This window comes from Calliphora vicina, chromosome 4 (assembly GCF_958450345.1).
Source record: "Calliphora vicina chromosome 4, idCalVici1.1, whole genome shotgun sequence".
Taxonomy (NCBI): Eukaryota; Metazoa; Arthropoda; class Insecta; order Diptera; family Calliphoridae; genus Calliphora; species Calliphora vicina.
The window spans coordinates 31267063-31282101 of record NC_088783.1 but is presented as its reverse complement, the minus strand read 5'-3'; the positions used below and the strand labels follow the sequence as shown (position 1 = coordinate 31282101).

The following is a 15039-nucleotide window of genomic DNA, read 5'->3' as shown; positions in this document are numbered from 1 at the left end:
AATAGTTTTTACTTTAGAGATTTGTATTTTATAGCGATTTATTAACGTTTATCTACAGGAAAGATGTACTTTTAAACAGTATTTATTTTTTTCCCGTTAATTTTTTTTTTGGAATTTGTCAAAAGAATACAGCTCTGAAAGTATTTAGTAGCTTCGCAAAGAGTGTTGAGTACCCAAAAACGATATAAATACTTAATTACTACAATTCCGTACACTACAGTAAGCATTAGTAGTACTCAGGGCAGATGAAAAATAAAAACCCATATATCTCAATATTTTGACGTATAGGTGGGAAACAAAAAATGGTCAATTAACTAGCGTCCCTAGCTCTTCTCAAAAATATAAGTCTCATTCCATGAGCAAACAAAAATGTTTGATTTGTAAACTAGTGTTATTTATAATAATACTGCCTTGAGATACGAGTTATTTTTGTAAAATATTTTTTATATAAATTATTTTAATATTTATATACCTTCAGATTCATGTTTATATCAACCTCTACTGCAAGCTGTACTCACATTGTGTGGAAACAAATCTGCAATTTCTTGCAGCAAGTTCTTCGAAATAACTTCTGCAAACTACTTCTGGAAGCAGACTTCCGCAAGTTTCGGTTTGAGTGGAAACACTTTAGCAAGTACTTGCAGAAGTTCTTCCGCAAGTGACTTGCTAGTGGACACACGGCTTTAAAGAATTGATTGGAAGTTATTTTTTTTAATGAACTGACATGTTTTTTATGAGTTCCCTTTATATTGTTTTATTAAATGCTTTAACTACAATGTATACTTACTTTAAAATAAATGAATTTTCTAAACAAAATTTTAAATTTATTCGTATTTGGGTCTTTTTTCGATTTCACAATTTCTAATACACAAATTTTTCATTTCGATTTACACGATTTTTTCAAGAACGCATTTATCGTGTAAATCGAGGGATAGGTGTATTATACTTTTTTTGGAATTTCAGATTTAAATCAGATGTGTTCATATCATCTACTATGAATCAGGTGCAAATGGGAATACAAAAGTAGCGGGAAATGTTAAATTGAAACCAGTTTCCTTTTATTTGGAAATACTCTCTTTGCTATTCCTAAGTAATGGCTTCTGTTGTACTTTAAAATAATAAATTCTCTTATAATTTCAGTTATTTCTTACCTAGTAATTGAAGAAAAATATTCAGTAAATTTCGTCAAAACTTATTATATATATTTATAATCCTTATAATGCATTTTTGCTTCAATTGCTTATAATCTCAAGCCGTCTCTGGTTTTAATCATTGTTATAACAAAATACTCAAACAGACATGTACACAAAGATGTACATTTGTATAATAGGGTGGGCCATATTTTGAACTTTTTCGATTTTTGATGCTACAAAAGTGACTGTAGAGTTAACATCATTAGCATTCTTGTACATTATAAAGTGCAATTTAAGTGTGTGTGTATTAAAAACACATTTAGACTGTTTAAACTGTTGTTGCACATTTGAATAAATAAAGAGTTGTTACAATTTTAACCTTTATGTCAATGGCAACATGGAAGATTAATCCCATTTAGGCGGTATTTCGCTAGTTTTTGGGGAAAAAAGTGCTTTGTTTATTTTAAGTTATCTAACAAATTTCTAAGATGTTGTATTAGTAATTTAACTTTTTAAAAAGATAACTTTACAATAAATATTTAAAATGAAAAGAAATTTAAAAATTGAGGTCCATCCAAATAACGCCTATTTTTTATGTAAAATTCAAATTTAGGTAAAAAATTCTCCAATCTTATAGTCGATATCAAAATTGAGAAACCCATTTTAGATGGCCAAATATATTCGTAATTATTTTGTAAAGGGTTTCGATAACCTCCACTCCTTGTATGGGTATTAAAACCAAAAAACTGAAAAATCCCATTTTAGGGATTTTTGAACACTGGATATCATAAAATTTTTGAACCTCTTGTTTATTTTTAACAGAATAACGAAAGTAATACAGAAATTCCAACAAACGAGGTAGATATTTTTTATTCTAACAAAACGTATGTACATACCTAGGTATGTTGCTGTTGCCGTGCGTAAAGCAGTTCTGCTGTTGACATAAAGGTTACACTAATTAACTGCTTTTATTTGAAATCGAAATTATCCTGTTTATTTAAAAGATATAAACCACCGTTTTTAAAAGGAAAACCCGTAACAACATGAAAAACAACAAAAAGTATTACAAAAACTGTCCGATTTCAAATTTATCTCTATTTTAATATTATTTTCATACATATGGATATATTCGGGTTCGGGTCAAATTGTAAACGATAAAATCGGTTTAGCTGGTTAACCAACATTGAACGGAATTATTTTAGAGGTTCCAACAATACAATTGTATATGCAAAAATCACAAAATACCGAAAAAAGTACACTAAAGGTTAAGTAGTCAGGAATAATTAAACAAATTTAACAAATCTAAATGCTAAATTTTATAAATAACGAATAAGATACAATTTAAAGAACAATACACAATGATCAAATCAAATTTGTGCAAAGATGATAATAATCTATTAAATACATTTTAATGTTTGATAATTTATCAGTAAGTTTGAAATGAATCATTAGTAAGATTTAGCCTAAACTTCTTGAATTATAAGGTATTTCAATTCATCAGAGCACTAATAATTTTTCGTAGTTGCATTATGTGTAACTAATTCTGGAAATCATTATAGCAAATTTATAGTCTTCTTATATTTAGATTCGAATTGTTTGCTGCAGTAACTCGATAAGCCATAAATTCGAAAAATTCAACAAAAAAAAATTTAATTATGCTATTTTCACCAAAACTGGAAACTGTGCAACCTTTAAACATTAACAGCTTTTTCTCCATTTGTGTGTTTGATCCTTAGGAGCATTGAAAATACAAAAAGTGCAAAGTAAGGGCCACCCTAGTGTATAAACATATTGATATGTAGGTATATGTGCACTATACATACGTAATTATTAACGGGTGTCTGTGTATTTATGTTTGTACTTTAAAACCAAATGAATTTTTTCATTATATTTTAACACATACTATAACACTCAGCCGAAAGTACATACTATTTCATTAATACTCATACATACATACAATTTCATACCTATTTTTGTTTTAAATTTTTTTTTTGATTTTTTCCTTTTTTCATATTATACTATTAAACAAATTTTCGTATATTCATTTAATTCTTCATGATGATACAAGCCAGAGAGAGTATGTTTAAGTGTTAAACATGTTTTTTGTTTGTTGTTGTTTTGGTAGTCTTGTTGTTGTATAATTTAAAAATATGCACACATACATATATGTTTAGTACAAATGCATATTTTGTATCTCACAAACTCCATAACTACAAACAACGGGCAAATTATGCAACACAAAAATGTTATGCGACTGCACTGTAATAAAGTTGCATTGGGCAGTGTTAGTCATATTTTACAAAAACTTCATAATTTACTTTATAAAATACAAGTGGACACAAAGGTAAACATAAGTTTGTTGCATAAGTAGCATTGTATCTAGTTGGCTGTTGTTACTTTTAAAAATGCCGGGTATACTATGTATGTAGGAATATTTACGCTGTATATTGGGTATATAACATTCCCATGTATTGGTATGCAATTTCATTTTTCTACGCTTTCAGTATTTATCTATAGTTATGGTTTAAATTATAGTAGCAAATGAAAATAAAAGCTAATACATACACTTTTGTCGAAGATCGACCAGTCGCCATCGCTCGCATTATGAACGACCTGATCGACTTCGACTAAAACTGACAATTCATGCTGTGTAAGAACGCCCCGTTCCAAAGCGCCAACGCAAAAGAAGAAAAGAAGACACTTGTCATCGACAAACCATAAAAACAACATCAACTACAACAGTGAACAAAACCAATAATTAAAAAATCACAACAAAACCATCAAAACAATTTACAATTGTTAAAAATAAAGAAACATTTAAAATACATAAGTGATAAAAACACTAACAACAATACAAACATTTAAAAGTGCAACGCACAAACAAATACAAAAACATAAGTGAACAACTGCATTATAAAACAAAACGTTTATCATCAATAAACTAAAGAGAAACATTAAAATAAAACAAATTTTAAAGTTCTTTTAAAATTAAACAACAATTAATACAAACACAAATAAATTTTAAATCTCTTTTAAAATTAAAACTACAAACTCTCTTTCATTTCTGGAAAAAGGCTCCCTTCTCCACCAAATCAAGTAAGTATATTCAATTTCTTGAATTTTGCTCATCAATATTTGCTGATATACACCGTCGCTATTGTGCCCTACATTTCTTACATTTCGTGTAACAAATTATTAGTAATCTACTTTGGTCTCGCCAAATAGATACAACAAATCCAACTTACAGTTCGGAAATTGTTTATGGTCCTTTTGTAACCGTCAAAGAATCGGTATTTCAATTTATTTTAATTTCTTTAAAGTTTCATAAATTTTGTTTACAACAAAAATACACAGTGTAAATATCAGCTAATATTGATCTCATATTTCTTAGTTGTTTAAAATATTGTTATTCATACATATTACAATAATAAATTTGGTGGTGGTTTTCTTTTACTGCTTTATTATTGCAAAAATTATTATAAATAATACACTAGCTTGTACATAGCTATAGCGGGAATAAAGCATAAAAGAGAATTGAAAAAAAAAATCTCAGCAGTGTAATTGTAGTTATATTTACTTGTGTGTACCCTACACTTAATAAGTTGATCAATTTAGTACAACTTTCGATTTGTACAAAAGTAATTTTATATAAGTAGTTTTTATTTATTTACATATTTATTGACTAATTCATTTATAAAATACATACAATGAGCTCACCAATTTGTACTAGATTCGTCCATGAATCTCAAAATTTAATTGATGTATGCCTGAAATTTTCAAGTCTTAGTACTAATGAGTTGACTGAGTCTCTACTCGAGACAAAACTTCAAGCCCTTGAAGAAGATTGGCAATCTCTTCGCCGTTCCTATGAAGGTATTTATTTAGCTCTCGATGAAGTCGTTGATATACACTTCAAAAAAGAAGCAAAATGTAAATTCGAGAATTGTAGAGAACATTATCAGCAAACAAAAGCTGAAATGATGGATTTCATTAAAGTTTCAAAAGCATCGTCCGAAAATGCTCAAAGAGGTAATGGTCCGATACATTCCTCTGTAGGAGATCCATCAGCCTACTTTAATATGTCCTACGGAAATTCAGATTTTGGAGTTAGTGTTCCTCCGTGTGATGCCCCAGATTTTCATGGCACTTATGAAGAATGGCCCTCATTCAGGGACATGTTTACAGCTGTTTACATCAGCAAAATTAGAATGCCAGATGTACAAAAATTATTGTACCTAAGAAAAAAGGCAAAAGGGGAAGCGAGTACTATTGTAAATAAATATCCATTAACGAACGATGGATTTTCGTTAGCATGGGAGGCTTTACGAGCTCGCTACGAAAATAAGAGGATTTTAGTAGATATTCAGTTAAAAGCTCTATTCAACATCCCTCGCGCGGATTACGAATCAGCAGAAGCAATTAACAATATACAGACAACTATTAGTGATTGTCTCGCTCTGCTATCTTCTCAGGGAATAAATGTAAAAGATTGGGATCCCATCCTCGTATATTTGTGCTCCACAAAAATTCCAACTGAAACATTAGCTCTATGGGAACAATCTCTTGTTTCAAATTCGATTTTACCTTCCTGGTCTCAAATGGAACAGTTTCTTATTAAAAGACATCGAGTAGTGGAACGGATTGTAGGAATTACGAAAGATAAGATTAAACAGACTCAATCTGATAACTCCCAAGACTCTCAAAGTCTCAATACACAGCACTCTAAATGCATTTTATGTGAAAGAAATCACAATTTACGGATTTGTTCGAAATTTATAGGCTTTTCTCTAAAGCAACGAAATTGTTTTGTTTTACAAAACGACATTTGTAAAAACTGCTTATCTCTATCACATAGAGTTTCTGATTGCATTAGCCGATATAGATGCAATCAATGTGGTAATAAACACCATAGCATGCTTCACATGCAAAGAAGTTATAATTCAGATTCTGCGACAAGCTCTTGTCATGATGAATTAATAGCTAATAACCAAATTGTTGATCGTTCTGATCAAGTGGAAATACCACACTTTTCTAAGGCTGCTCATCGAGCAGCTACTACACAGAATTTCTTGCCCGTAAATCAGCAAAATACATTATTGCCGACATCTCTTGTCCAGTCAACGACCAATACACAGACTCTCTTGTCTGTAAATGAGGATGATACTTTGTTACCGACAGCTCTAGTCCAAATTATGCATTCTGGAAAAACGCACACTGTTCGTGCCCTAATTGACTCAGGTTCAAAAACGTCACTTTTGACTGAAGAAGTATCCAAAAGGCTAGGATTGATAAGTAACGGTTCTAATGTGAAAATATGTGGGCTGGGTGACTCAGTAGTTGCAAATTGTAATGAAGTTTGTAACATCACATTATATTCTGAAAGGAATAAAATGCAGCTTAGCTCTAAAGTTGTCATTGTCCCACATATCACGAATCTGATGCCTTCACTATCATTACCCATTCCTGATATTTCCGATGTCAGTAAATTAGATTTAGCAGATCCTAATTTCTTAGCTCCTGCTCAAATTGACATGCTCTTAGGTAGCGATGTAATCCCGTATATAGTTCTAGATGGTATGAAAAAGAATATATTAGGAAGTCTGATCGCTCAGAATTCTATATACGGTTGGTATATATTTGGCCCACTAAAATCACTCGGCACTTCTCTAGTGACCTCAGATGGTTCATCCGAACCAAGTTGTTACAATAAATTAATTCCATTAAGAAAAGATACTACACACGCCAATTCATTTGTTATTAAAAACATTTATTTGAAAAAAAAATATTCAGATATTACGAAAATTTCTTTTTCGGCTCTTGACAACAATATTGATTGCTATCATTATTTATTGAACCATCACATTTTATCAATATTCCCCAATATTTTCCCCCCCGCAGGTTGGCATACGCCCATTAAACCTAATAACATTCCTGTTACAGACACATATCTCAATACTATATCCAGTCATCTGAAAGAACGATTACAATCTTATATATATAAAACAAATGAAATCGGAATCCCGTATCCGAAGTTCTTTGTCAATGTTGCGCCGCTGCAACAAATGAATCAATTGGCATTCCCTTTGTCAAAAAAGATTCAGAATAATATCCATGAGTTTAAATTTAACGTCAAGTTCAATTTTAATGTTTCACAAAACTGTACGGATTTATTCAAACCAATACAAGCTCTTGTATATCACATATATCTTATACGTTTACAACCAACCGTGATTTTCACTCATGAAATCGAAATGTTGTTTGGCCTCAAAAAATGGCGCACGACCATCTTCATTCGAACTTTTCAAGTTATATGTCAAATTCCATCGCATCAATCGTATTGTGCAGTTATATACGATTTCCATGGAAAGATTTTAATGTTGTTAAATTTACACATTTTAATAAATACAGTTGCGCTGATGCAACAATATTATTCAAGTTTTCAACTTGACCTACGTAGACCACATCTACTATTGAAAATCGTAAGGCAGAATTTTACAAGTTTAAAATTTCGAAAATATCCTAATATAATACAAGTTCTTGTGCATTTCTGTCAAATTTCCAGTTTGTTGTCCAAACGATACTGCTGTTTCTTTTTCTTTTCTTATTTCTTTTCAGATACTGATGGACGCTTCCCACGATTTCTCATCTACAGTTTAGCCTACCCAGAGCTGGATGTTCATTCCCAATTCTACTGCAGCCCTGGCAGACAGCTATTCGTTGGGCGGTTTCAGCATTGCACCAGTGCAAGGGGGCCGCCATGTCGAAGATCGATCAGTCGCCATCGCTCGCATTATGAACGACCTGATCGACTTCGACTAAAACTGACAATTCATGCTGTGTAAGAACGCCCCGTTCCAAAGCGCCAACGCAAAAGAAGAAAAGAAGACACTTGTCATCGACAAACCATAAAAACAACATCAACTACAACAGTGAACAAAACCAATAATTAAAAAATCACAACAAAACCATCAAAACAATTTACAATTGTTAAAAATAAAGAAACATTTAAAATACATAAGTGATAAAAACACTAACAACAATACAAACATTTAAAAGTGCAACGCACAAACAAATACAAAAACATAAGTGAACAACTGCATTATAAAACAAAACGTTTATCATCAATAAACTAAAGAGAAACATTAAAATAAAACAAATTTTAAAGTTCTTTTAAAATTAAACAACAATTAATACAAACACAAATAAATTTTAAATCTCTTTTAAAATTAAAACTACAAACTCTCTTTCATTTCTGGAAAAAGGCTCCCTTCTCCACCAAATCAAGTAAGTATATTCAATTTCTTGAATTTTGCTCATCAATATTTGCTGATATACACCGTCGCTATTGTGCCCTACATTTCTTACATTTCGTGTAACAAATTATTAGTAATCTACTTTGGTCTCGCCAAATAGATACAACAAATCCAACTTACAGTTCGGAAATTGTTTAACTTTAAAATAAGCTAGAGTTCGGAGAATCCAACCCAAATCGAACAAAAACCGCACTTTTCGGATTAGTCATCTATTTTTAGCTCGAGACCCTTTTTGGTCCGAACGTAGGAGTCGTCTTTTTATTTTTTCGTTACATCTTTGGCATTTACAGTCTTAAAGTACGATGTATCAATTTTTTTGTCTTGAGAAGACCAATGCTAGCAAAAGTTTAATGATTTCTTGCAAGCTTTAATTTTTTGACATTACGGCGCTACATTTGGGTGGTAGGAACAGAAATCTGGTGGATAAGTACTAGAACGCGTCATGGCCCTTAGAGAAAAACATTGGTCATCTCGAGACATTGATATATCATACTTTAAGATGACTCTGTAAATGCCAAAGATATAACGAAAAATATAAAAAGGCGACCCCTACGTTCGCCAAAAGTAAATAAAAAAATGTTTGTAACCGCCTTGAAAAAATACTTTATACTAGAGGGTGTATGACGCACTTTTTATGCTTGTAAGGTGGTAAGCTCTAGTGTACAATTGATGTACACAATTAAGTTTTATTTTATTTGAAAGACAACAAAATGTTTTTCTAAATGTCATGAATAAATCACACTTATTTTAAAAGTCTAAAGTTCGAATCTTGAGGTATATAATTTAACGGCATATATCTCAAAAAACGCTATGCAATGCACAACCATGTAGCATAGTATGCGTACAGGGTGAAAGCCGCAGAAGCAACATTTTATCAGAAAATGACACACGCTCTCTTTCCCAAAGGGTAAAGTCACTAAAATCGAAATAAAATCCAATAATAACCGAATTTATACGTTGTAATGTATTTTCCAAAAGCACTAGTGTAGTTTTAGTTTTCCCCGTCGTATTCAACTGACAATTGATGTGAATTTCATTATTTTTGAATTTTAAATCGTTATTGAGAAATTAAATTTTTTGTTGGCAATGAATTCTATGAAGGTCACAAATACTGAAGTAGTATTGTAGTTGCTTTTAACAAGCTGAAATATAAACTGTGTTAGTCTATCAAGAATTGTGAAAGCTCAAAACAACATGTTATTGTTATTGACAATGAGAATTGGAGCAAAATCGGTCAAGCCCTTCCATATAAAAACCTGAATGTGCTAAGTAAATGAACTAAAACTTTTTCTTTTAAAATTTCAATAACACTCTGCTACAAAATAACACTTTTTGTCAGAACTTGAAAAGCGACCTAATGGAGGTTGTAGGCCTAGGTGAGGACATACTGAAACCGTTTTCAAAGATTTTGAAACACCCTCAAAATTTTAAGTTATTTTGAAAAAACTGTTTTAGGGTAGCTCGTAGGACTGTGTTCCTCTAAATCACACATTTTTAGACCGATTTAAAAATTTTAAACAACTATGGATAGGTAAAGAATTAGGCTTTCATAAAATGTATGCAAAGAAATTGTGTAAGTTTTTATAAAAAGTTTCGCATTCTTTTTTATTTTTTTTTCGTAATTTTTCAAATTCAACAATAGTTATTTAAATTTTTTTCTGTGAAACCCTATCTCTTCTTGAAAAGAATTTTAAAGACAATTTTATGTAGACAAAAACGAGACATTAGTTGTTAAAAGCGGTTTATACTTGCAAAAGTTATTAAAAAGATCGACAAAATTTACTTTGTAAATTAAAAATTTTACAAACATTTTTTTTGTATAGTTTTTTGTTTTTTTTTTATTCGTATGGGCTGGGGGAGAAAATACTAAAAAAGGATTTAATGATAAGTTGGATAACTTTTACAATTTTCATCCGATTTGAATAATTAATCCCACTTTTGTTAAGAACTAAATTTCCTTTATACCTTGATATAAATTTGTATAAGCTTCCATATCACAATAAGCAATGAAAAGCGACTAAAATCAAAAAAGTTAATAAATTTAGTTTTTCTTTTAGATATTCTTAACAAAAACAATAATTATAACTTACAAATGTATCAGAAAATACACGTCATTTTAAAACGACATCAATTTTCTTAAAAAAATTTTAGTCGGATAAACAACGACTGAGTGACAGATCGATAAGTTGACGAACATCACTGAAAACGGTTTTTTCAGAATAACTTCTGAATTTGAGGGTGTTTCTGAAATTTTTTGACACAACTTGTAATGTACTCAGCAAGACCTATAACCCACGCTAGGTCGCACAGTGGTATGAGAATAAAAAAAGAGGGAAATAAATCTGTAACTTCTAAACCCTTATGCCGACTTGAATGAAATTTCACATGCGCAAAGAGGAAGTGTAGTCGAGTTTAAGTTTTGAACTTGGACCTCATGACCCCACCAGGAGCGGGACCAGGGGTTCCCAAAGTAGGACACCTCGGGTATGTTCAATTTTTAAAATGATCCTAACTCTTCGTTTGTGTTCCGATTTAAAAAAAATTACACATACAGAATCTCCTCGTCGAGCACTACATAAAACCTTGTCGTAGCTATCAATTATCTCGTATAGCTTAGGAGATATTCGCATTTGAAAATTTAATTTTCAACATTTTTACCCACCCTACACCAGTTTTTTGGTGACCATTTTTCTTTTATAGGATTAACAATAGATCTATATATCCAATAAAGAAAGAAGTGTTTAAAAATCATGACTGACTCCAAAGTTACATGCATTTGAATATAAAAAAAATTAAAAAAGGCGATTTTTCGCAAAAAAAAGTACTTTTATTCTTTTCAAGTTATCTAAAAAATTTCTAAGAGGATGTATAATGAGTTTATACTTTTTGAAAAGAAATATTTTAAATGAAAATAACATTTATAATTTTTGATACCGACGGGATCAGGTCCATTCCAAAAATGCCTATTTTTTATGTAAAATTCAAATTTATGGCAAAAATTCTCAAATCGCATACTCGATATCAAAATAAAGTAACCTATTTTAGATGGCCCAATAAGTTCTTAATTATTTTGTAAAGGGTTCCGATAACCCCGCCCCTGGTATGGATATTATAGCCAAAAAACGAAAAACTCCCATTTTTGGGATTTTTCAAGAATTGCGGGATACTTGATAATAAATTTCAAAATTTGTTTTTATTTCTCCATTTTGAATAGAAAAATCTATATAACTGAAATTTCATTAAAAAATATTCATAAATAAAAATTTTATTTCAGTTTGAAAAATTTGTATCTATGCAAAATTCAATAAAAAGCATTTTTTGTCATATTTTTTAAAAAAGTATTCCATGAATTTTGTAATTGTCAAAAGTTATATACATTTTTGAAAAGTAGACAAAATCCTCTATAACAGGGTATAATGTATAAAAATTCTATTAAAAATATTATTTGTATTTGCTAACATCGATTTTGTGAATATTTCATATGCTTTCATACGTTTTTCCTTATAACTCCTGAACTAATCGAGCCTCCATCGGAATTTTTTATGCACATATATAGTAGAGAGCTTAGATGTCCCCATACCTTGTTCTTTATTAATTTTTAACATCGCGGGCTTTGATATTTTTTTGAATTAAAATATATACTCTAAAAAATTACCTTTAACCTTTTGGAAGTAATCAATTTTATTAAAAACATTTAAAGGTATTTTTACATCAGAGTGAGTTTCCATTGAAAAAGTCACTGATATGAGGAACATATTACATATATTATGTATGTGGTAAATTTCATTAAAATCGGAGATGGTAAATCCGACTGCTTTCCGCATGGACATATCACATATCCGAATTTCAAAAAATTTTAACATTTTTTTTTGACTCTAATAATAAAAATGCAGTGTTAAAATCTTAAATAAGTAAAATCTGAAATTAAGTAACAGAATGTATTGGAATGTATTACAAAAATTAACTTTCTTTGAAATCCGCTAATTTTAGGCTGTCCCAATTTTTAATACAAAAAAAAATTTTTTTACGTTTTTGAAATTTAATTTGAAAAAAAATATTAAATTTTTTAATCGAAATTTCAAAATTTTTTTTTCGATTCTAATAATAAAAATCCAGTGTTAAAATCTTAAATAAGTAAAATATGCTAATTTTAAAGCTGTCCCAATGCTAAAGAAAAAAAAACAAATTTTTTACGTTTTTTGAAATTTAATTTAAAACAAGTAAGAAAGTATGGTCGGTCAAGCCCGACCATATAATACCCTACACCAAGTAAATGAGTAAAAATATTTTTCTTTTAAAATATCAATAATTTATATTTTTGAGTGATTTTTGGAAGTGGGCCTTATATGGGAGCTATGACCAATTATGGACCGATCACCATAAAATTAGGTCGTGTGATTTATGTCTATATTAAAGTTAACTATGTTGAATTTTGTGTGTATACCAACATTTTTAAGCGATTTATGCACGTTAAAGTGATTTTCGGAAGCGGGTCTTATATGGGAGCTATGACTAATTATGGACCGATCGTAATAAAATTTGGTGACATGAATTTCGTATGTATAAAAGTTATTTGGAGCGAAATTTGTGTAGATACATATATAAATAAACATTTATGACCGATAAAGTCCAATTTCGGGAGGACATTTGTATGGGGGCTATATGAAATAATGGACCGATTTCAGCCAGTTTCAATAGTGTTCGTCCTTGGGCCGAAAAAATTATATGTACCAAATTTTATCGAAATATATTCAAAATTGCGACCTGTACTTTGCGCACAAGGTTTACATGGACAGCCAGCCAGCCAACCAGACGGACGGACGGACGGACGGACATCGTTTAATCGACTCAGAAAGTGATTCTAAGTCGATCGGTATACTTTAAGGTGGGTGCTAGACTAATATTTTTGGACGTTACAAACATCTGCACAAACGCATAATACCCTCCCCACTATGGTGGTGTAGGGTATAAAAAATAAGTAGAATAGTAGCGAAAATTGTTTGCAAATTTAGTTTGAATTTTCAATTTATCGCTTAAGCCAAAAATCTAAGCCTTGGCACTCCAAAATTAATTTAAAATAAATAAATTTTTCTACAAAATTTAAATTGATTGCACCTAAAAATATTGGCATATAATTACTATTATTTTTCACATCGTTGTGCTAACTTGACAATTTTCTCGTACAATTGTTAAAATTGTACATTGCATTAATGATGTTGGCATAAAAGCTTTTCAGCGTATCAATGTTGTATCGATCAATGTGTGTCTGTCTGTCTATATGCGTTGTTGTATGGTTGAATGTTTGCGTATTTAAAACTTTCAATATTTATCAATTCACACGCATTTAAATATGCACACACACAAACTCTCGCATACTTGTATTTAAATATGTATGGATGTGTATATGCTTCTACATATGCTGGCAATTCACCTAGTTCTGATTGCCTACATTTTTTTAACGTGTACTATGGGTTTTTGTGCGTTAATTAATGATGATTTTGTAAGTGTGAGTGTGTAAATGAATTTTCTGCTTACACTTTTTTCGCTGTGTAATTTGTTTTTGCCAGGCACGGTGATTTTAATTTTCATATTATACATGCATGTATATTAGGTTGGCGCAGTTTGTATGGAGGAATTAAGTGATTTAAAACATAAATTAAACTTCTATTTGAGTTGAGAACATCCTCAACATATGTTTGGGGCTGCCCTAATGTATATAACTATATAATACAAGTATTTATGTGTGTGAGCGTGTATATGAGAGCATGTTGCATTTTCATTATAAAGCTTGAGGGCTGTGTTTTATTTTATTTTCCGTTATTTTTTTTTTTGTTGTACTTTTTTGCTTTTTCTTTCAACTGTATGTAAATAATGGGGACGCATCATTATTTTTAAAGCTAAAAGTTAATTTGGTATTGTCACTTTTCCTTGTTGTCTACTGATGATACATGTGAACTTTTATTTACATACATTTACTCATATGTTATAGGGAAATTTCTTTCGTAACCATTAAGCAACCAGCTGCTCTCTAAAGGGAGTTAACTCTCGCTATTTTACCAGTTGAAACAGAATTAAAAACAGCACACAAACACACACACATACTTACTTGCACTAACCAACACAATACAACTTGCAACATATTTACACATTGTCAACACATGCCTTTGCTTATTTTGGAAACATGCAATTGTTGTCGTTGTTGCATTTTTATGTTTTGTTTAATATGTATCTTTTGTTTTATAAAATTCCCTAAAAAAATAAAAATAAAAAAAATAACTCGGCCTGTCTTTAAATGGGTCATGCTTTTCATTGTATTGTTTTATCCATCTGGTGACATGTGCAATTCTGTTGTTGTTGTTGCTGTCTTTGTTTTTGTTCTGGTTTTCCATTTGTTTCAACATGCTTAATGCAGTATGCAACTTTTCATTTTCATATTCCAGAGTGTATGTTGTTGCATTTCGCTGTTGCAAGCAGGAGTTTCCACTGTTTTGATTAATCATAATGTTTTTAGTGTTAATAACATGTTCAACAATATCTAAGGATTTCAGCTCTCAAATGAGATTTATTGCTAAGTACAACATATGTATTTTTAG

General features: G+C 30.5%; 1 protein-coding gene across 1 annotated transcript; it reads left to right on the top strand.

Annotated features, from left to right (window-relative positions):
• Positions 1-4840: 4840 nt before the first annotated feature.
• LOC135958326 (uncharacterized) lies at positions 4841-7952 on the top strand. The gene is made up of 2 exons (XM_065509230.1): positions 4841-6707; positions 7831-7952. The coding sequence occupies exons 1-2, from the start codon at positions 4841-4843 to the stop codon at positions 7950-7952; spliced, it is 1989 nt and encodes a 662-aa protein (XP_065365302.1).
• Positions 7953-15039: the final 7087 nt, after the last annotated feature.